The 23,671-nt window shown below is 43.4% G+C and overlaps 1 protein-coding gene across 7 annotated transcripts in view; it reads right to left on the bottom strand.

Annotated features, from left to right (window-relative positions):
- SHLD1 (shieldin complex subunit 1) overlaps nt 1-23,671 on the bottom strand; it is a 112,840-nt gene that overhangs the window by 67,112 nt on the left and 22,057 nt on the right. For 4 of the 7 annotated variants that reach the window (XM_004061780.5, XM_063702444.1, XM_055372535.2 and 1 more), the window contains exon 2: nt 21,003-21,184. In XM_004061780.5, the coding sequence (XP_004061828.4) occupies nt 21,003-21,184 (182 nt within the window). Of the gene's footprint in view, nt 1-10,907; nt 11,602-20,131; nt 20,915-21,002; nt 21,185-23,671 lie in introns of those variants that run through there. The other 3 variants (XM_019016707.4, XM_055372540.2, XM_055372539.2) reach the window with 2 other exon arrangements.

Raw genomic sequence — 23,671 nt, 5'->3', positions numbered from 1 at the left:
CTATGGGTTTTAAAGCAGAGATAAAGCAATGGAAAACCATAGGGTGCCTTTCATATAGACCACAAAAGAAAAAACTCTAGAGGGGCAACTCAAATCATAGTTTAGCAATTATCTGTTTCTTATTATGATTTTTCTATGCCTTTTTATAGTAATATATTAATAACATTAATAACTATGACCAATAGTTCAATTAAAAAAATACTTTAGATAATTTTGAGAGTGCTCACAGTAAGAAAACTCTGAGGTCTTGTAATAAACAGCTATAAAAATGTTTTGTCTAAGATCTGATTAAAATTTGGATTATTGCTCTTTTGCTTTGGTAAATGTATAACAACATTCTAATTTCTATTCCTTAAGTAATGATTTCTAGCACCACCCAGAATGTACTAGCTTCAACAGCTAATCTTTACATAGAGAATTCTGACGTGGAGAAATAAGTAGATATCTGCTCTTCCCGGAATAGATGATATTTTCTTTCCTTTTTTTTTTTTTTTGAGACAGAGTCTCGCTCTGTTGCCCAGGCTGGAGTGCAGTGGTGTGATCTCGGCTCACTGCAAGCTCTGCCTCCCGGGTTCCGGGTTCATGCCATTCTCCTGCCTCAGCCTCCTGAGTAGCTGGGACTACAGGTGCCCGCCACCAAACCCAGCTAACTTTTTTTTTGTATTTTTAGTAGAGACGGGGTTTCACCGTGTTAGCCAGGATGGTCTCGATCTCCTGACCTCGTGATCCACCTGCCTCGGCCTCCCAAAGTGCTGGGATTACAGGCATGAGCCACCGCACCCGGCCAATAGATGATATTTTTTGTAATGAGTTTGTTCATTTCTATTTGTTCTGTGTAGTTATGAAACTTATACAGCCTGATTTTTTTTTTTTTTTTTTTTTTTTTTTTTGCGAGACCAGAGTCTTGCTCTGTCACCCAGGCTGGAGTGCAGTGGCATGATCTCAGCTCACTGCAACCTCTGCCTCCCGGGTTCAAGCGATTCTCCTGCCTCAGCCTCCCAAGTAGCAGGGATTACAGGCACGTGCCACCACATCCAGCTAATTTTTTGTATTTTTAGTACAGAGGGGGGTTTTGCCATATTGGCCAGGCTAGTCTTGAACTCCTGACTTCAAGTGATCTGCCCACCTTGGCTTCCCAAAATGCTGGGATTACAGGGATTAGCCACCGTGCCCAGCCTATACAGCCTGATTTTATCACTTTGGTTTTGTGTGTGTGTGTGTGTTTTGTTTTGTTTTGTTTTTGTTTTTTTTGAGACAGAGTCTCACTCTATCCCTTAGGCTGAAGTACAGTGGTGCGATCTCGGCTTACTGCAACCTCTGCTTCCTGGGTTCAAGTGATTCTTGTGCCTCAGCCCCCCGAGTAGCTGGGATTACAGGTGTGTGCCACCACGCCTGGCTAATTTTTGAATTTTTAGTAGAGACAGAGTTTCACCATGTTGGCCAGGCTGGTCCCGAACTCCTGACCTCAGATGATCTGCCCACCTTGGTCTCCCAAAGTGCTGGGATTACAGGTGTGAGCCACCAAGCTCGGCCATCACTTTGTATTTTAAGTTTACATATCTTATTTTCCCAACTAGACCATCAACTCCATGAGCACAGGAATCCTGTGTTCTCACTGATTTATATCACCCTCAATCTGTAGCACGGTACAGAGAAAACAATTTTAAAAATGGTCTCATTCATTTCACTGATTAGACGTCTAATAAACATAGTATCTAATACAGTCTCACAAACATGGCTTTGCTTAAAGACACCCCAGATTAACAGGGATCCTTCATCATAAGATTATTTGTAGAATACAACATAGGAACACCTTTCAAATACAAATCAAAGCACTTTGCAAATAAGAAGGCATCTGTTGACAAATAGACGTGACACTCACAATGAAGAGATTATATAAGAACAGGATTCAATAATTTGCCTAAAATTATATCCAAAGTTAGCAGAAAATATATATTTTCATAGCAAATGCTAAGAAGTAACTCTATAGATACTTTTGGTCAGTGTTAATCCGAATAACTTCTCTGTAAGGGGCCTGTCCCAGGAAAAGTCACTTTTTTGCCTCGTACTGAGCAACATAAAGAAGTGGAAGTCTTAGACTCCTGAAAGGAACTCAAGAAAGAAGTGAATCCAGAAACCAACCCCAGTAGCAGCACTAGTTGTAACAGCAGTGGTTGTAATGACAGCTAGCCTTTGCTAAGTATACTCAGCTCCAGGTGTCTCACTCAATCCTCATGACAACCTACGAAGCAGATAGTGTTATTGTGCTCATCTTATAGATGAGGAAACTAAGAAAAACTGAAGTGCAGTCACTTGCTCAAGGTCAGAAAGCTAGCATGTTTAGCTAGCTATAGAATCAAGGTCAAAACTCAGACCAGTCAGGCTCCAAAACAAACAAACAATCAGAAAATGTAGAATGTGATTTTTTCTTTTTTAAGTGAGGGGAACATCTAAAACCAGAGAGAAAGGGGCAGCCTGGCGTGGTGGCTCAGGCCTGTAATCCCAGCACTTTGGGAGGCTGATGTGGGCAGATCACCTGAAGTCAGGAGTTCAAGACCAGCCTGGCCAACATGGTGAAACCCTGTCTCTACTGAAAATACAAAAAAATTAGCCAGGCATGGTGGCATGTGCTTATAATCCCATCTACTCAGGAGGATGAGGCAGGAGAATCACTTGAACCAGGGACGAAGGTTGAAGTGAGCCGAGATCGTGTCACTGCACTCCAGCCTGGGCAACAAAAGTGAAAGAAAAAAAAAAAATACCAGAGAGAAAGGAATACAATGATTAAATAAATAACATTGAGACAACTGGCTTCCATTTGGAAAACAATAGAGCTATCATCTTGTTTCATACTTTACCCTAAAATAAAGACTTCAAAGTTGAAAATTAAACTTTTAAAAATACTAAGAAATGGAGGTGCCTATTTATATAATCTTGGAAAGCAAGAATGGTTTTCCTAATTTTATGCTAAAGCAGAAGCATTGATTGATAAGCTTGACTATATAGGAATCTAAAATCTCTATACATCAAAAAAAACCCACAACGTGAGCCACTGTGCCTGGCCTAATGTGGAAATTTAAAAGGCAAGTTGCAGAACAGCATGTTTTTGTTACAGGTTTTTTGTTGTTAAAATCTCTACATAAACAAATGTACTAAAATACATAAATTTACATGCACATATTTATCCACACTAAAATATATTTATAGGTACATCAAAAAAGAATACATACAGACCTCCAAATAGCAAAAACAATTCCGAGGAAAAAAAAAGTTGTAGGACCCACACTTCCTGATTTCAAAACATAGCTACAGTAATCAAAACAGTGTGGCACTGTCATACAGACAGACATACGGACCAATGGAACAGGACAAAGACCCAGAAATAAACCCTTACTTATATGCTCAAATGATCTTTGACAAGGGTGCCAAGACTACTCAATAGGGAAAAGAAGGTCTCTCCAACAAATGGTGAGGGGAAAACTGCATATCCACATGCAAAAGAACAAAGTCGAGGCCAGGCGTGGTGGGTCACGCCTGTAATCTCAGCACTTTGGGAGGTCGAGGTGGGCAGATCACTTGACATCGGGAGTTGGAGACCAGCCTGGCCAACATGGTGAAACCCCGTCTCTACTAAAAATACAAAAAATCAGCCAGGCATATTGGCGCACGCCTGTAATCCCAGCTACTCGGGAGGCTGAGGCACATGAATCTCTTGAACTCAGGAGCCAGAGGCTACAGTGAGCCGGGATCATGCCACTGGACTCCAGCCTGGGCAACAGACCAAGACTCTTTTTCTATTTTTTTTTTTTTTTAAAGAAAAGGGCAGATCACCTGAGGTCAGGAGTTCGAGACCAGCCTGGCCAACATGGTGAAACTCTGTCTCTACTAAAAATTCAAAAATTAGCCAGGCGTGGTGGCACACACCTGTAATCCCAGCTATTTGGGGGACTGAGGCATGAGAATCGCTTGAACCCAGGAAGCAGAGGTTGCAGTAAGCCGAGATCATGCCACTGTACTTCAGCCTGAGGGATAGAGTGAGACTCTGCCTCAAAAAAACAAAAACAAACAAACAAAAAGATAAGAAGAACAAACTCAAAACCTTATCTTACACAATATATAAAAATTAATTCAAAAATGGATTAAAGACCTAAACATAAGCCCTAAAACTATAAAACTCCTAGAAAGCACAGAGGAAAAGCTTCATGACATTAGACTTGGCAATGATTTCTTAGACATGACACCAAAAGTACAGGAAACAAAAGCAAAAATGGACAAACTCAAGAACTTTTGCACATCAAAGGACACAATCAACAGAGTGAAAAGGCCATCTATAAGAAGGAAGAAAATATTTGCAAATCACATATCTGATAAGAAGTTAGTATCTAGAATACATAAAGAACTCCTACAACTCAATAACAAAAAAAATCAACCCAATTTTAAAAATAGGCAAAGGATTTCCATAGATGTTTCTCCAAAGATGGTATGCAAATGGCCAATAAACATGTGGAAAATATGTTCAATGTTACCAATCATCAGAAAAGTGCAAGTCAAAACCAGAGTGAGATATCACCTCACACCCATTAGGATGGTCACTATCAAAAAAGTAGAAAATAACAAGTGTTGTTGGCAAGGATGTGGAGAAACTGAATTGTGTATTGACCTGTAAAAGTGAATTGCATTTTTTTTTTGAGAGTCGAGTTTTGAGAGTTCTTTACATATTGTAGAAACTAGTTCTTTGTCAGGTATGGGATTTGCAAATATTTTCTCCCAGTCTGTGGCCTGTCTTTTCATTCTCTTCACATGGGCTTTCACAAAGCAAAGGTTTTTAATTTTTATGAGGTCCAATTTATCAATGTTTGGCCATATTTTTCAGTTCTATCATTTATATCATTTCTTTTTTTTTTTTTTTTTTTTTTTGAGACAGGGTCTTGCTTTGTGGTCCACACTGGAGTGCAGTGGTGCAATTACGGCTCACTGCAGCCTCTACCTCCAGGACAATAGCGATCCTCCCAGCTCAGTTCCCGAAGTAGCTGGGACTACATGAGTGCCCCATCACACCCAGCTAATTTTTGTATTTTTTGTAGAGACGAGGTTTCGCCATGTTACCCAGACTGGTCTTGAACTCCTGGGCTCAAGCGATCTACTGCCTCAGCCTCCCAGAGTGCTAGGATTACAGGTGGAAGCCACTGTGCCCAACTGACTTGCTTCTTTTTATAACTTTTATTTATTTGCTAAGATTTTCTGTTTTTTCATTATTTCAAGAGAACTTATAATTGATTGTTCAGGCATTTTTATAATGGCTGCTTTAAAATCCTTGTCAAATAAGGTATTTCTCTGTTGCTCAAGATGGCGTATAGTGGCACAATCACAGCCCACTGCAGCTTTGAACTCCTGGGATCAGGCAATCCTCTTGCCTCAGCCTCCCAAGTAGCTAGGACTAAAAGTGCGTGCCACCCTGCCTGGCAAATTTTTTTATTTTTTGTAGAGACAGGGTCTTACTATATCATCCAACGTGGTCTCAAACTCCTGGCCTCAAGTGATCCACCTGCCTCAGCCTCCCAAAGTGCTGGGAGTACAGGCGTGAGCCACCGCGCTCAGCCGTGACTGTCTTTTTTCATTCAAGTCGTAATTTTTTGGTTCTTGGTATGACAAGTGATCTTTAGTTGTATCTAAACATTTTGTCTATTACATTTAGAGAATTTTGGTCCTACTGAAATCTTTTATTTTGGCCAGGCGTGGTGGCTCACACCTGTAATCCCAGCACTTTGGGAGGCCAAGGTGGGTGGATCACCTGAGGTCAGGAGTTCAACACCAGCCTGGCCAACACGGTGAAACCCCGTCTCTACTAAAAATACAAAAAAATAGCCGGGCATGGAGGCAGGTGCCTGTAATCCCAGCTTCTCAGGAGGCTGAGGCGGGAGAATAGCTTGAACCCAGGGGGCGGAGTTTGCAGTGAGCTGAGATCGCACCATTGCACTCCAGCCTCGGTGAAACAGTGAGACTCCAACTCAAAAAAAAAAAAAAAAAAAGAAATCCTTTATGTTAGTATGCAGGTCCTGGCCTACTTTTGTGATTGTGGTTTCAATGAAAGTTTAATTTTCAGTGCTTTTGCTGTTTTTGATCTGTTTGATTTATCTGGAACTGCTGAGTTTCCACAGGCTCCTGCTAGTGCTGCCTGAAGGAATGGAAGATGTTTTCCCAGGCCTCATGCTCAGAGTATGGGAATCTCTAGGGGAGGAAGGAAGTTTCAGGCTCCCTGGGAGGAAGAAGGTCCCTGGGTTGGGCTGTCTGAGGTAGTGGGATCCCCTCTGCCAGTGCCCCCCAGCTCCCCAGTGAATGTAGGCAGGGGAGGGAGGCTCTGGCCCAGGGGAACAAAGAGGCTTCCCAGGCCAGATCATTTGTTGAACTGGCAGAATCCTCCCACATGTGCATGCTTGCCACAGAGCTCTCATTCAGCAGGGGAAGGAAGTCCCGGGCCCTCTGAAGGTGAGCACTTCTTCTGGCTACTTAGTGGCCTCCTATTAATCTCCCCCTCCCGGGGGCTGGGCTTTCCTGGTCATGTTGGATAGATAACCTGTCAGTCCTGGGGAGAAGGCCCCGGGCCACCTTCTTGTTGCTAGGTTGCAGGTTAGGATGCACCGGGTCTGGGTCACCTTCTTCAGTTGGGTAGGAGGACAGAAGACACTCGGACACCATATTGTTCCTCCAGTCCTGGGGCCCCAAACCAATTCACCTTCTTACTAAATCTCCAAGTTCTCCTTTGGTTGCCTCTTGCATTTCCAGGGTTCATAGTTGCTTAGCAGGGAAGAACAAGGAGAAATAGTTCCATGCCATCTTATTAGATTACAAGTTCCAAAAGTTTTTTTTTTTTTCAATTTTGTGATTACCTTTTTTTTTGGTTTTTTTTTTTTAGATCAAGTTTTGCTCTTGTCACCCAGGCTGGAGTGCAATGGCACAATCTCAGCTCACTGCAACCTCTGCCTCCTGGGTTCAAGCGATTCTCCTGCCTCAGCCTCCCTAGTAGCTGGGATTACAGGTGCCCACCACCACGCCCAGCTAATTTTTGTATCTTTAGTAGAGACAGGGTTTCACCATGTTGGCCAGGCTGGTCTCAAACTCTTGACCTTAGGTGATCTGCCCACCTTGGCCTCCCAAAGTGTTGGGATTACAGGTGTGAGCCACTGCACCTGGCCAATTACCCTTTAATGGTACTATAATTTCATCAAAAAAGTAAAATTTATATCCTTTGGTCTTATCTTTGCCAAAAAAAAAAAGCACAACTTTTATTGGCAAATGTATAAAGAAAAATCAGACATCACTTTTTCTTTTCTTTTTTCTTTCTTTTTTCTTTTTTTTTGAGACAGTCTCACTCTGTCTCCCAGGCTGGAGTGCAGTGGCTCGATCTCAGCTCACTGCAACCTTCTGGGTTCAAGTGAATCTCATGCCTCAGCCTCCCAAGTAGCTGGGATTACAGGTGCGTGCCACTATGCCCAGATAATTTTTTGTATTTTTAGTAGAGACAGGGTTTTTACCATGTTGGCCAATCTGGTCTTGATCTCAAGTGATCCACCTGCCTCAGCCTCCCAAAGTGCTGGGATTACAGGCATGAGCCACTGAACCCAGCAAAAAAATTAGACATCACTATTCATGTGTGTATTCTAGTCTGAAATCAACCCAGCTGGATAAATGAAAAAAGATTTCAAATTATATAATTCATGTGCAGTGAATATAACTAACGGTGACCTTAAGAGAAATTACCTCCTTGGATTTCAGTTGAGTAAAATAATCTCTGAGAACTTTTAATTCTACCTCGAGTAGGCACAGAACTCTGCAAAGAATAAATGAGAAAGGTTTAACACACATCTGGTACGTTTAAATTCTTTTTCTCAGTAAGGCTCAGGAAAGTATAACACGTAGCCACCAGAGGGCAGTAGACTCAAACACTGTCTGATAGCAAGAAATCTCCAGGCACCACCTCCAGGCCTAGGCTCAGAGCAGCTCTCTGGGTATTATTGGCTGAAAACATGCAATATTATTTTAACCAATTTTTCCTCAAACTCTACTTCTAAAATGGTGTTAGTCTGAGGGTCACTTCCTCATCTTATTTATACTGCATTTTACAATCCCTAATATTTTCCAATTTGTAAAAGAAAATTCTGGACAAAACAACAACTACTGAATATATTATGAAGAAATGGGGGTACACCTCTGTTTTTTTGTTTTTTACAATTTATTTAAATTTGCCCCTCAATTATATTATTTTTAAGAAGGAAAAAAACCTCACATACTTAAAATATGGAATACAGTTGTCTTAAGAAAATAGCTTTGAAAGCAATTTAGGGGTATCCTTAAAGCCATAATTGCATACATGGTTATTACAGAAATATTTGCTAAAAAAGAAACAACTCCACTAGGAACATGCTTTCTTCATGATGGGGAAATGTAGGAATAATATTCTATTCTCAGTAGCATTATATCTCCTTACAGCTGTTCATTTCTCTACTTGTTTTCTTTTCAAGGAAAAAAAGCCAGGGGCTTTTGAGAGAGACTAGTTGACTTTCTAGTCAAGAGTTAAACAAATCTGCAGGGCTTATGTAATAATATATGCTTTTAACTTAGAAATTTTATATTATCCTACACAGATCACACAGAGCTTTAAATTTTATGATAATTTTACAAATGGATGAGCAGGGCGCTGTGATAAACACTTGATCTCCATTTTTAAACCTTATCAAGTTTCACTTATATGTGTTTTTCATTTATTCATTCACCAGCCTTTACTGAGCACCTACCATGTGCCAGGAACTGACTGACCCTTATTCCCTAGTCACACCAGGGTCTAGGCGTAGCAGGCAGAAGCTGCAGGCATTGTGTGATTAGGCCAGGCAGTGGGCAAAACATGAACCTGGTCAGTCAAACATGGGGGACCCAGGAATGAACATAAAAGCCTTTATCCTTAAAAGTTATGTTCTAATAAGCTGGGTTTTTGAAACTTCAAGCATGTTACCAAAAGCCAACTATCAAAAACTCCAGGGAGCTAAAAGGTTGGCCAAGGGCAGCCACTCAGCAGACAAACAGCAACTTCAAGGGCAAAGAGCCAAGAATAAGAAGAGTTCTGGCACCAGATGAGAAAATTTCTTCTGGGTAGAAAAAGTGATCAAGGGCTTCACTGATTCCAGCAAAGGGAGTTAAAAATTCCTGACTTGTTTTCTTCCCTGGGTTTTCACATAAGAAGTTGGATCCTACCTGGTGTGAGAAATTTAACTGAGAAGGCAATGCCTTTGTGGGGACCAAGGCCCTTGGCCCCCTGGAGGTTTGTTGAAAATCACTGACATGAGGCAGATTGATTGATGGGAGAAAGGCATACAAATTTATTTAATGTGTATACACTGAAGCCTTCAGAATGCAAACCCAAAGATACAGGGGAAATTGTCCATTTTTATGCTTAGGTTCAATAAACTATGGACTTTGTTGTAGAAATAAGACCTTCATATTTCTACAACAGCAGAAATAGCAGTGTGGTCAGGAGGCACACATGAGAGGATCCTGCCAATTCAACAAATGATCTGGCTTGAGAAGCCTTTTTGTCTTCCTGGGCCAGAGATTCCCCTTCCCTGCCCATATTCACTGGGGCAGATGGGAGGCACTGGCAAAGGGGAATCAAAGTGTAGAAATATGATTGAACAAAAAAGGTAAGATCTAATGTTAATAGATTCAGTGGGGAGCCCAGCAAGGCCTGTCTGTCTAGATTCTTCTTGGCCTCTCTGAGCAGCACTCCTTCCTTCGGGGCATGGGACAGGACCTTCTCTGAAATGGGGGTCTTATCACCTACAGTCAAACAAGGTAGGTCAGATAATTTTTCTTTTCTTTTTTTTTTTTTTAATTTAAAAGAGATGAGGTCTCATTCTGTCACTCAGGTTAAAGTGCAGTGGCACGACTGTAGCTTACTGTAGCCCCAACCTCCTGGGCTCAAGCAATCCTCCCACCTCAGCCTCCTAAGTACCTGGGACTGTAGGTGCATGCTACCATGCCCAGTTAATTTATTTTATTTGTAGAGGCAAAGTCTTGCTATGTTGGCCAGGCTGGTCTTGAACTCCTGGCTTCAAGCGAACCTCCCGTCTCGGCTTCCCAAAGTGCTGGGATCACAAGGGTGAGCCACTGCACCCAGCCAGATAATTTCTTTATGGCCAAGTTTTACCCAGAAAGGCAGAGGGAAAATTAGAGTAATATTTTTAGGTTCTATGGCTGGTTTGGAGAAAGGGGGTTCTGGTTTCTATGACCCGCCTTGGGCAAGAGGGATTCTAGCTTGTATGGCTGGCCTTGGGTGGAGAATGAGACTCAGACAAGAGGGCAAACAAAGGTCAAAGGAAAACTTTTGCTTCTGAGGCTGCTGCAGAGACCTTCATTTTGGGGTACTGCTTTCTGAGCCCCAACACCTTCTCTCCAATTAGTGCACAAGTAGTTCAAGCTTCTTCCACAACAGGAGGATGGGAGAAATGGAAAGAAGAGCTCAGTGAACAGTGGGCACAATGCTGGTCCAGTGGACCAGGAGTCACAGTCACCCTGACAGGGTACCAATATCGGCTTGAAGATACTGACTTAGTAGAAAGATGCTAGCTCAGACTTAAAGAAGTAACTGCAACTATTTAAAGCTTCTTTTTTTTTTTTTTTTTTTTTTTTTTTTTTTGGAGACGGAGTCTCACTCTGTTACCCAGGCTGGAGTGCAGTGGCACGATCTCGGCTCACTGCAACCTCTGTCTCCCGGGTTCAAGCAATTCTCCTGTCTCAGCCTCCCGAGTAGCTGAGACTACAGGCGTGCACCACCATGCCCAGCTAATTTTTGTATTTTTAGTAGAGACGGGGTTTCACTGTGTTGGCCAGGCTGGTCTCGAACTCCTGACCTCAGGTGATCCGCCCACTTTGGCCTCCCAAAGTGCTGGGATTACAGGCGTGAGACATCGTGCCTGGCCTAAAGCTTAATTCTTAATGCACAGTATGTAATCATACCTAGATGTCTGCATTTCTTTAAAGGTCTGCCTTTGCAGTCAACCTGACCCAGGTTTGAGTCTCAGATTTCCACCAGTCTGTGGGTAACATTAATACGAAACGAGCCTCTCCAAAACTCTGTTTTCTCATGAGTAACGAGATCATAATAGGATTTACTTCTTGGGTGTGGCTGTGAAAATCAAAAGAACAACGTGTGTGAAATGCATAGCATGGTGCCTGAAATGTAAGTGCACAACAAATGGAAAAACCAGCCATCTTTTGGTCTTCCCTTGTGTATAGCCTTTATCTTATAAATACATAACAATGAATGAAACTAGTGACGGTGTCTGTTTGAAATGGGAGTCTTATGGCCTACGGTCTTTGGGATTGACTATTGTAATCAAGTTGTTTCCTTGTATTTTAAGAAGATACAGCTGAGTAAAAAGTCAGATGAATGCTTACTTGAAGAAGCCCTTGAGAGGAGCAATCAGGCCAGAACATGAGGTCACACTGCTGTGCACCTGGACTCGGCAGATAAGTGCCCCGGAGGTGTGGCTTGAGACAGTAACATGGCCAGTTTTTCAACTCAGTTGGGATTTCTTTTTAAAACTGTGACTGCAGGCAAAGTACACAGAAGTAAATAAGCCTCTTCCCCCATAGCACGTGCCCTTGAAACTTAAGAGTGAGAAACAACGAGAGATGTCACAGGTGGCAAATAACATTCTTGAGCTTTGAAAAATAATTCTGGGCCGGGCGCGGTGGCTCACGCCTGTAATCCCAGCACTTTGGGAGGCTGAGGCGGGCGGATCACAGGGTCAGGCGATCGAGACCATCCTGGCTAACACAGTGAAACCCCGTCTCTACTAAAAATATAAAAAATTAGCCGGGCGTGGTGGCAGGCGCCTGTAGTCTCAGCTACTCGGGAGGTTGAGGCAGGAGAATGGCGTGAACCCAGGAGGCGGAGCTTGCAGTGAGCCGAGATCACGCCCCTGCACTCCAGCCTGGACAGCAGAGGAGACTCCATCTCAAAAATAAAAAAAAAAAATTAAAAATAAACAAATAAATAAAATAATTCTATTATTATCCTCTCCAATGACTATTTAATGTGACACATAATTTAGCAGTACATATTGAAAGTTATAGAGAACTAGACTTTTTTAGTTTTAAAGAAGGGATAGAGAAGTTACAGTTAGTCTGCACAGAGGGTCACCCAGAAAATAGGAGTTGCCAGGTTACTACATGGCCTTGGGTGATTTTCTTCATTATCCTGGGATTCAACTTCCCCATGTGGAAAATGAGAGGATTAGCTGGGCTCTGTGGTTTTCTTTTTTCTTTTTTTTTTTTTAAGACAGTCTCACTTTGTCGCCCAGGCTGGAGTGCCCGTGGCGCCATGTCGGCTCACTGCAACCTCCGCCTCCCGGGTTCAAGCAATTCTCCTGCCTCAGCCTCCTGAGTAGCTGGAATTACAGGCTCACACCACCAACCTGGCTAATTTTTGTATTTTTAGTAGAGACGGGGTTTTGCCATGTTGACCAGGCTGGTCTCAAACTCCTGGCCTCAAGTGATCCACCAGCCTCGACCTCCCAAAGTGCAGGGATTACAGGCGTGAGCCACCGCACCTGGCCACTTAGTGGTTTTCGAACTCCTCCTGGTCCTGGCACCCTTTCTTTGGATGAATGCCTGCCTGGATGCACAAGGTAGAGCATCCAGGGCCCCACAAGCTCATGACCCCACTCAATCTCAAACTTGTAGTTCCTAAAGAGCTGTGAGGAACCACCAGCTCAGAGACTGTAACCTTCTCTAACTCTGTGAGCCTTAGTCATATACGCTTATGGTTTATCCTTCACACCTCAGGCCATACAATTAAAATTCACTGCTGCCTTCTAACAGCAGCATGCAAAGAGCTCAAAATCCGATTTTGGAGCTGAAAGTTCAGTCTAGATAGCTGAATCGGCATAACTCAATCTAGGAGGCTGGGCATGGTGGCTCTTGCCTATAATCCCAGCACTTTGGGAGGCCAAGGTAGGTGGATCAACTGAGGTCAGGGGTTTGAGACCAGCCTGGCCAACATGGTGAAACCTTGTCTCTACTAAAAATACAAAAATTAGCCGGGTGTGGTGGAGGGCTCCTGTAGTCCCAGCTACTCGGGAGGCTGAGGCAGGAGAATCCTTGAAACTGGGAGGCGGAGGTCGCAGTGAGCCGAGATCTTGCCACTGCACTCCAGCCTGGGTGATGGAGTGAGACTCTGTCTCAAAACAACAACAACAACAACAACAAAAAACCCAAATCTAGGAAGAGGCAACAAAAGCAGAGAAGCACTGCCACACAGAATACCCAAACCTTCCAAATAAAGCCCATCTACTTGGTATCTGATAAAATGTACCCAATTGTGTCCTCAGTTATTTCTCAGAGAATTGGTTCAATAACCATTGTTCCCTTCTTTCCTTTCCTCTCTGTACTCTCTGTATCTCAGGTTCAGTCTAGTGACTGGGTATTAGCCACTAGGTTGGATATCACTTAATGCAACTATAAAATGTCTTTAGCATTTTATGTATATATCTAAAATATACCCTGACTCCTATTTTAAAACTACAACACCACATCAAGAATTTGACAACTAGTATATAAATTTTATTTTGAGTTTTTTTATCTAAGAGCTTATAATTCATTCCTTTTGGAAATAAAATTTTATAGAATTCCAAAGAAATATGAATTATAGAGAGGAAGACAACAAATTTTTTTTACTCTTAAATACTAAATTCCTTGGATGAAATGCCTAAATACACAAGTTACAAAATGGGCTTTGAAGAGTGGGATGTTGACAGATCCCCAGAATAAGACTAAAGGTGCATTAAATCACTATTTACTTTAAACTTATGACTGCCTGCCAGCTATGGCCTTTAATCATCAAAGACTTATTGTGTTTAACATTCAATTTGCTGTCTACATGCAACCAATTTCCCCGACACTGCTCTTAGGCAGAAGTTCAAGTTTGAGGAAAGGGCTGATATTTCCTACATCTGTATTGTTAATGTCTAACAACGACTTCAGAGAAACTCCTTGTCCTATATTAGAAAGTACCTTGGATGCTCTCCAGGACAAAGGTTCCAGAGGGCGCAGGTGAGATACGCCACATGAGCTACCCAGAGTTTATCAAGCTCCAGCAGTACATGTGGGACTGGGCCTTCGGGTGACCTTTGTGATCTTGCTTTTGAGAGGTTTAACCAAGATCATCTGTTTCTTAACTCAGCTCTTCCATTCTGTATACTCTGTGCTTCCCTTGAGCCAAGCAGCAAACGAGAAAGAAAACAAGTATCTAACAGGCAGGGTGTTCAAGTCCAGCAGCAAGTCTGTACCCGGGACTAATTAATGGATTCAATTCAGCCATCTCTGGAGTGGACTGGAGTTGACCAGGGAGGAGGGGGCACATTCCAGAGAGGGGAACAATGCAGCTAAGACATTAACAGTTGGCTCAGCCTAAAAGCAAGCCCGACAGGACTGGCAGGCCTGTGTTAATGTGCAGTTGGACAGCAGCAGGGGCCTCTATTCAGCTCGTGTGCACCTGTACAGTCGTGCCAGTTGTTGAAATATTGCAATACTGCTGTATTGGTTATTAAATATTTTGAACAAATATTCCAGGCAGCAGATTACACAGAGTCCCGAAAACAAGGCAGAGGAGCTTTTTGATTGGAGCTGGAAGGAAAGAAGTAGTGTAAGATTGGCCGGGTGTGGTAGCTCACACCTGTAATCCGAACACTTCGGGAGGCCAAGGTGGACAGGTGACTTGAGGTCAGGAGTTCAAGACCAGCCTGACCAACATGGTGAAACCCTGTCCCTACTAAAAATACAAAAAAATAGCTGGGCAGGGTGGTGGGTGCCTGTAATCCCAGCTACTCAGGAGGCTGAGGCAGGAGAATCGCTTGAACCCAGGAGGCGGAGGTTGCAGGGAGCCGAGATTGCGCCATTGCACTCCAGCCTGGACAACAGAGCGAGACTCAGTCTAAAGACAAAAGTAGTGTAATATGACATCTCAAAGGGACCTAAACAGAAGAATGTTATGGAAAAGGTGTTCCAGGAACACTCTATATTTTTCTTTGTTTAGAAAGAGGGTCTCACTCTGTCCCGCAGGCTAGAGTGCAGTGGTACAATCATAGCTCACCGTAGACTCGAACTACTGGGCTCAAGCAATCCTCCCACCTTGACCTCCCAAAGTGCTGGGATTATAGGCATGAGCCTCTGCACTCGCTCTCAGGAAGCCCTGTTTGGCAGTAGCAGGTCTTCTGCCATATCTCACTAGGAAGGGCTGAGGGGAGGATTTTATAATCCTGCACCTGCCTTAAGTGAAAAGTTGTTTATTTTACCATCATTTCATGAGGAGTGGCTGGGTGGGAACTTCAGGCCAGATGGACTCTGTCTTTACTGGACAAATATAGCCTAGTTTTACCCATCTTTACATATCAGACTGGAATGACTAAGGCTTTTGAGGTTTTTCTAACACTCTCAGATTCTTATCAGCCCAATAGTTTTCTGGAAAGTGCTCTTAAGTCTAATGTCCTTGCTACTAATTCGCTCCTCCAGGGTATGAACGGTGATGCGGCAGTTGGGCACATAGCATAAGGACAGAGAAGCGTCCATCCAGTTTGGCTCCTAGGGAAGATCATTGGCATCTGAGTAAGGGCAGGCTTAGTCCAGAGGGGAATGAAGGTAGAGGCCATGTGCCTGGGAATGAGGAGCAATCCTGAGATGAAGAAGTGAGGAGGAAGGCAGGCAGCCCCTTCAAAAAGCCTGGCTGGGAAAAGCAGGGCAGGGATAGGCCCATGGTCAGGGGCAGCTGCAAGGTGAAATGGGGAATCCTTTACACAAGTTAAGCCTAAGCCTGGGCCCATGTTCTTGTAACTGGGTTTTGCAGTGGTCCTTGCTGCATCCTAAATCTAACGTCACCCTTCCTTGGCCTACTACTCTTCCAGGGGTTAGAACTGTGATGCTGACTCCAACCTGGAAGCTGGGACCTTGCTACCCACTGAGAAGGCACCTGCACACTGCCTGCCACCTGCCTGGATTTCTGGGTATTCTCTCCAGCGTGCCTGTTGCTGGGCTGTGCTGTGCCACCAGAAGACTACGCCACGCCTCCACTGTGAACCCCTTGCCAACTCTGTGTCTGGATTTTGACTGAAGAATTTGATAACAGATGATATGACTGAACTCTTACGGTCAAGCCGGGTGCACTGGCTCACACCTGTAATTCAGCACTTTGGGAGGCTGAGGTGGGCAAATCACTTGAGGCCAGGAGTTTGAGACCAGACTGGCCAACATGGCAAAACCTTGTCTCCACTAAAAATACAAAAATTAGCTGGGTGTGGTGGTGCACACCTGTAATCCCAGCTACTACTGGGATTCTCAGCTTCCCAGGAGTTCAGGACCAGCCTGGGCAACATAGTGAGATCTCATCTCTAAACAAAACAACAACAAAAAATTTTTTTTAATTAGCTAGGCAGGATAACACACGCCTATAGTCTTAACTACTTCAGAGGCTGAGAAGGGAAGATTGCTTGAGTCCAGGGGAACCACAATACTGCACTTCAGCCTGGGCAACAAAGCAAGATCATACCTCGAAAAAGAAAAAAAAAGTGAAACATTTCCTTTGGATTCAGTCAGCTCTGTCATTTGCTAAGTGACACTGGGAAAGTTTCCTAACTTTTCCAAGTTTGTTTCCTCACTTATTAAATGGGAATGATTTCCACTTCTCAGGTATGTGATAAGAATTAAAAATGGTGATGTTTGGGCTGGGTGTGGTGGCTCACACCTGTAATCCCAGCACTTTGGGAGGCTGAGGCAGGTGGATCACTTGAGGTCAGGAGTTCAAGACCAGCCTTGCCAACATGGTGAAACCACGTCTCTACTAAAAATATAAATATTAGCTGGGCATGGTGGTGCACGCCTGTAATCCCAGCTACTCGGGAGGCTGAGGCAGGAGAATTGCTTTAACCAGGGAGGTGGAGGTTGCAGTGAGCCGAGATTGTGCCACTGCACTCAGCCTGGGCAACAGAGTGAGACTCTGTCTTGAAAAGAAAAAAAAAAAAGTGATAATGTTTGTGAAATATTTAGCATGGAGCCTGACAGTATAAAACCTGACAGGTAGTAAATGCTCAATAAATGGGAGTGATCACTATTAATGTGCCCTAAAACACTGCAGTGTGGAGTATGCAGAGAGCAATTATCACACCCAGAGCCTTCCATGGGGTAGGATGAGTAAACCAATGTGAATTTTTTTTTTATGTTTACTTATTTATTATTATTATTATTTTTGAGTCGGAGTCTTGCTCTGTTGCCGGGGCTGGAGTGCAATGGTGCGGTCTTGGCTCACTACAACCTCCACCTCCTGGGTTCAAGTGATTCTCCTGCCTCAGCCCCCCGAGTATCTGGGATTACAGGCGCCTGCCACCACGCCCGGCTAATTTTTGTATTTTTGTTAGAGACAGGGTTTTACCATGTTGGCCAGGCTGGTCTAGAACTCCCGACCTCAGGTGATCCACCCGCCTCGGCCTCCCAAAGTGCTGGGTTTACAGGCATGAGCCACTGTGCCCAGCTAGAGGTAATTAAGTTTTGAGGGTGGAAGCCTCATGATGGCATTAGTGCCCTTATAAGAGACATGAGAAAGAGGCTCTCTCTCTAGGCCATATGAGGACACAGGAAGACGGTGGCTGTCTACAAATCAAGAACAGGGACAGCACCAGACACCAAATCTGCTGGCACCTTGACCTTAGACTTTCCAGCCTCTGGAGCTGTGAGAAGCCACCCAGTGTATGGTTTTGTGATAAAAGCCTGAGCTGGCTGGGTGCAGTGGCTCACGCCTGTAATCCCAGAGCAGTGGCTCATGCCTGGGATGACCACAGCGGGTGGATCACTTGAGGTCAGGAGTTCAAGACCAGCGTGGCCAACATGGTGAACCCCGTCTCTACTAAAAACACAAAAATTAGCCAGGTGTGGTTGCGCTCACCTGTAATTTAGCTACTTGGGAGGCTGAGACAGGAGAATCGCTTGAACCTGGGAGGCGGAGGTTGCAGTGAGCTGAGATCACGCCACTGTGCTCTAGCCTGGGTGACAGAGCGAGACTCCATCTCAAAAAAAAAAAAAAAAAAAAAATCCTGAGCTGACCAGGCAGTACTGCAGTGTGCTGAGCACCCCAGCTGATGAGGAATTGGATCTCCTGAGAGTCCACTCCCTGCCACACACTATGCCTCATGCACTACCTTGTACAACCTTATAACCTCCCCAACAAGGAGGTGCTGTTATCATCTCCATTTTACAAATGAGGAGACAGGTACAGAGGGGCTAAGTGGCTTGCCCAAAGTCAAACCAGGGGAAGAAGCAGAACCAGAATTCCAGCCAGGCTGTCTAACCCAGCACGACCACCACTACTACCGTGTAAAATGGTTGTCTTAGCGTTTGAGTACCCCTTCCCATGTTTAGACATGGGTTCCCCAAACAACCTTTTTGGCATAGAATATCCATATTTTTAACAAATACCCCTACATAAATATTTCAACATGCTCCTTATTTTTAGAGCTGTCAACCAATTCCAATTAATAACAGTTGCTTTTCTACAGATTAGTCAACTAACAGGCAATAAAAAGTAAAAACTGAGTCCACACTGAATTCCCTAAGGGAATAGAGCCATTGCCTTGAAGTATTTCAACATGCTAATACTTCTAAAGTTCTGTTCAAACTGGATATGGTTGCTCACTCCCATTATCCCAGCACTTTGGGAGGCCATGGTGGGAGGATCACTTGAGGCCAAGGGTTCGAGACTTGCCTAGGCAACACAGCAAGACCCTGTCTCTACAAAAAAATTAAAAAAAAAAAAAGCCATGTATGGTGATGTGAGCCTGTAATCCCAGCTACTTGGGAGGCTGAGGCAGGAGGATAGCTTCAGCTCAGGAGTTCAAGGCTGCAGTGAGCTATGATGGCACCACAGTATTCCAGCCTAGGCACAGAGCAAAACCCTGTCTCTAAATAAATAAATACATACACAAACAAAGTTCTGTTCAACTGCCTCCATTCACTCATTCTAAGAAATGCTGTTGCTACCCAGGGATGATGAACAAAATCAGTTTTAGGGATGGAGAGTCATGTAGAGGCAGCAGGATGGCAGGGAAAAAAGGGAAGGTTAAAGGAACTAAGATGTTAAGTCTAGAAAGGAAAAGGATAAAGAATTATCTAATTCTTGGTCAGTGATATGGTTTTGATTTGTGTCCCTGCCCAAATGTCATGTGGAATTGTCATCCCCAGTGTTGGAAGTGGGGCCTGGTGGGAGGTGATTGGTTCATGGGGCAGTTCCTCCTAATTGGTTTATAGCACCATCCCCTTGGTGCCGAGTTCTCATGAGATCTGGTTGTTTAAAAGTGTGTAGCACCTTCCCCCTCTCCTTCTTCCTCCTGCTTCAGCCATGTGAAGTGCCAGCTTCCCCTTTGCCTTCCGCCCTGATTGATGCCTAGCAGGTGCTGCTATGCTTCCTGTACAGCCTGCAGAACTGTGAGCCAATTAAACCTCTTTTCTCTATAAATTACCCAGTCTCAGGTATCTCTTTATAGCAGTGTGAGAATGAACTAACACAGTCAGGTACTAAATTAAACAGGAGACTTACTGATCCTGATTACTCTGTGTCCTGAAAATCAGAAGAGAATCCCAAACATATTTCTCCATAGAATTCTTGAAGGCAATGACAGTTACACGTCCTACCTGTAGTCATCACTGAATTCATCATCATTAAAGCCTACATTTTCTTAGTACCCACAATGAGTTCTTCTAAAAATATATATTTGGATTTGTTTTTTGTTGTTGTTTGTTTTTTGTTTTGAGACAGAGTTTTGCTCTTTCACTCAGACTGGAGTGAAGTGGCACGATCTTGGCTCACTGCAACCTCCACCTTCCGGGTTCAAGCGATTCTCCTGCTTCAGCCTCCAGAGTAGCTGGTATTACAGGCGCCCGCCACCACACCTGGCTAATTTTTGTATTTTTAGTAGAGACAGGGTTTCGCCATGTTGGCCAGGCTGGTCTTGAACTCCTGACCTTAGGTGATCCACCCACCTCGGCCTCCCAAAGTGTTAGGATTACAGGTGTGAGCTACCACACCCGGCCGTTTGGATTTCTTAATATTAACAACAACAACATTGACTGAGCACCCATCGATGTCAGAAAAACCATGCTAAGTGTCTTATAGGTTTACCTTAAGCTAAACCTGACTGGGTGGAGCAAGCATTCTGATCACCATTTTGTAGACGACTCTGGAGCTCAGAGGGGTTAAGGAACACACCCCAAGTCACATAGCCAGTAAGTGGCAGAGCTGAACTTTAAATCCAGGTCTGTGTGATAAACCCAGGGAATTAACCAAAACTAACAAGAAATAAATGAATAAATAAATAAGTCCAGGTCTGCGGGCCTCCAGACTCAGATCAGGTAATTAATATGAAAGAGAGGGCTTTACCACTAAAGATGGTCACTACCTACGTCAGGGAATTATCATTAGTTTAAATAATAGATGTTTCGGCAATCTAGTCAGGAAACCTTGTAGAAAGGTTGTTACTTAAATCCACAGCATACTTCATACAAGGAATGCTAAAGTCTCTGTTTTTATTACTCATCACACATAACAGGCCCACATTGCTATTTTCTGAAGTTTTAAAAGAACAAAACAAAAAAAAATTCCACTCTCTCTTTGTTGAACCAAATATTCCCCTGCTTCTGAATTCATTTTGAGGGAGATTAGAAAGAGACCTGAGATTAACAGCAACAATAACAAAAAGACATCCAGGAAACAGCTCCTTGTCATTGCTGTGCCAGGCAAGCTGTCCTTTGAAGTTCCTCCTGAAAGCTTTGCTTAGGTAACATGTTTTTCTGCCTAAGACAATGAAGCATTCTCAGAGATCTGCTATTGGAAGAGAGAGAAACAAACTATCACACACCCGTATTGCTGCTAGTTGTTTTTAAGTTAGTTTGTTTTAAACTCTGCTTATTACCTGGATCCACATCAGAAGAATAAGGAAAAGAATGGAATTCCAAAGAACTGAAAGCCTCGCTGTTGGCTTCTTGGCTGGGTCTCTGCAGGACGTAATCTCTTATGTCACACGCTGATGGCAGGTCCAAAGCACTGCTCTCCTCTGACAGGCTGCCTGAAGTGGCGTCCCTGGCTGCCATAGTCCTGCCATGGAAAAAAGAAAACAATTCAGTACAAAAGGCACCACATAACAGGATCCTTCATTGGAGACAGAGCTTGAAGAATTTTCTTTTTTATTTTTATTTTTATTTTTGTAGAGATCAGGTCTCACTAAGTTGCCCAGGCTGGTCTTGAACTCCTGGGCTCAAGCAATCCTCCCACCTCAGCCTCCCAAAGTGATGGGATTATAGGTGTGAGCCACCATACCCACCCAAAAAATTTTAAAGGTCAAACAACAGTGAAATCAGAATGATTTACAGTAGTCCCCCCTTACGTGCGGTTTTGCTCTCTGCAGTTTCAGTTGATCTCACCCAACCGTGGTTCAAAAATATTACATGGAAAACTCCAGAAATAAACAATTCATAAATTTCAAATTGTGCACCATTCTGAGTATTGTGATGAAATCTCATGCTGTCCCACTCCATCCCACCTGGGACATTAATTACCCCTCTGTCCAGCGTATCTGAACTGTACATGCTACCTGCCCCTTAGTCATTCAGTAGCCTTTTCAGTTACCAGATGGACTGTTGTGGTATCACAGTGCTTGTGTTCAAGTAACCCTTATTTTACTTACTAATGGCCCCAAAACACAAGAGTAGCGATGCCAGCAAGTCAGATATGCCAAAGATAGGCCACAAAATACTTTCTTTAGGCAAAAAGGTAAAAGTTGGCCGGGCACACTGGCTCACACCTGTAATCCCAGCACTTTGGGAGGCTGAGGCGGGTGGATCACCTGAGGTCAGGAGTTCAAGACCAGCCTGGCCAACATGGTGAAACCCTGTCTCTACTACAAATACAAAAATTTAGCCAGGCTTGGTGGTGGGTGCCTGTAATCCCAGCTACTTGGGAGTCAGAGGCAAGAGAATCCCTTGAACTCGCGAAGCGGAGGTTGCAGTGAGCGGAGACCGTGCTATTGCACTCCAGCCTGGGCAACAAGAGCAAAACTCCATCTCAAAAAAAAAAAAAAAAAAAGGTAAAAGTTCTCAACTCAATAAGCAAAGAAAAAAATCATATGCCTAGGTTACTAAGATCTACCGTAACAATGAATCTTCTATCCGTGAAATTGTGAAGAAGGAAAAAGAAATTCATGTTAGTCTTGCTGACACACCTCAAACTGCAAAAGTTATAGCCACACGGAGGTTGTAGTGAGCCGAGATCGCACCACTGCACTCCAGCCTGGGCTACAGAGCAAGACTCTGTCTCAAAAAAAAAAAAAAAAGTTATGGAGTTATGGCCACAGTACATAAGTGCTTAGTTAAGATGGAAAAGGCATTACATTTGTGGGTGGAAGATATGAACAGAAAAGTGTTCTGATAGCAATGTGTTGTACCAGAAAGCACAGAACCTACACAAAGACATCAGCAAGGATCCCCCGAAACAAGTGACACCAAGCCATTTACTGCAAGTAAGGGACAGTTACACAGATTCAAGAATAGGTTTGGGCTGAAAAGCATAAAAATTACTAAAGAGGTTGCATTTGCCAGTGAAGAAACTGCTGCAACATTTTTAGCAGACTTGAAGAAGTAGATTAAGGAGAAAAGATACCATACACAGCAAGTCTTCAACTGCAATAAAACTGGCCTCTTCTGGAAGAAGATGACCAATAGAACCTACATTCATAAAAGTGCAAAGGAAGCACCAGGGCATAAAGCATGGAAAGACTGGAAAGTACCAGATTAACTCTGGTACTCTGTGGCAACGCTGCAGGGCATATGATAAAGCTAAGCATAGTGTACAGAGCAAAGAACCCATGTGCCCTCAAAAGCAAAACCAAAAATTATTTATGCTTGTGTTCTAGCCATATAATCAGAAAGTATGGGTGACAGCTGTCTTGTTTATAGAATGGTTCCACCAATGTATCAATGGTTCCCAGAAGTGAAAAAATATTTGAAAGAGGAAGGGCTGGAATTTAAGGACATATTAATAATAGATAATGTACCTAACCATCCTGAATCTGTTTGCCATGAAAATGAAAATGCTGAGGTTGTATTTTTACCTGCAAATACAACCTTTTGCTTCAGCCGCTTGACTAGGACATCATTCATTTTCTCAAGGCCACATACATCTGCCTGGTATTTGATCACATTCAACAGCAATTGATGCAGACCCTAAACTGGAAATAATGTAGTGCTGGAAATCATTCACTATTGCTGATGCAATAGCACTCATCAAGTTGCAATGGATGAATTAAACCATGCCTGCTGGAAGGACTGACGGAGTGGAAGTTGTGAATGATTTTAAAGGCTTGCCTGAAACTGATAGAGGAATTAGGAAAATCATCCATGCAACAAGACAAGTTGATGGAGAAGGATTTGCTGATATGCTTGATGAAATAGAAGGACATACTGAAGGCCATTGAGAAGTGTTAACAAATGAGGAACTGGAAGAACTCTCATGTCCTCCACAGAGGAAGAGGAAGATGAAGAAAAAACTAAAGCAGAACCAGCCATGTGGACATTACTAAAATTCGCT

Source organism: Gorilla gorilla, chromosome 21 (genome assembly GCF_029281585.2).
Source record: "Gorilla gorilla gorilla isolate KB3781 chromosome 21, NHGRI_mGorGor1-v2.1_pri, whole genome shotgun sequence".
Classification (NCBI taxonomy): Eukaryota; Metazoa; Chordata; class Mammalia; order Primates; family Hominidae; genus Gorilla; species Gorilla gorilla.
The sequence above is the reverse complement of the archived record's forward strand: the minus strand, read 5'-3'. Positions and strand labels throughout refer to the sequence as shown.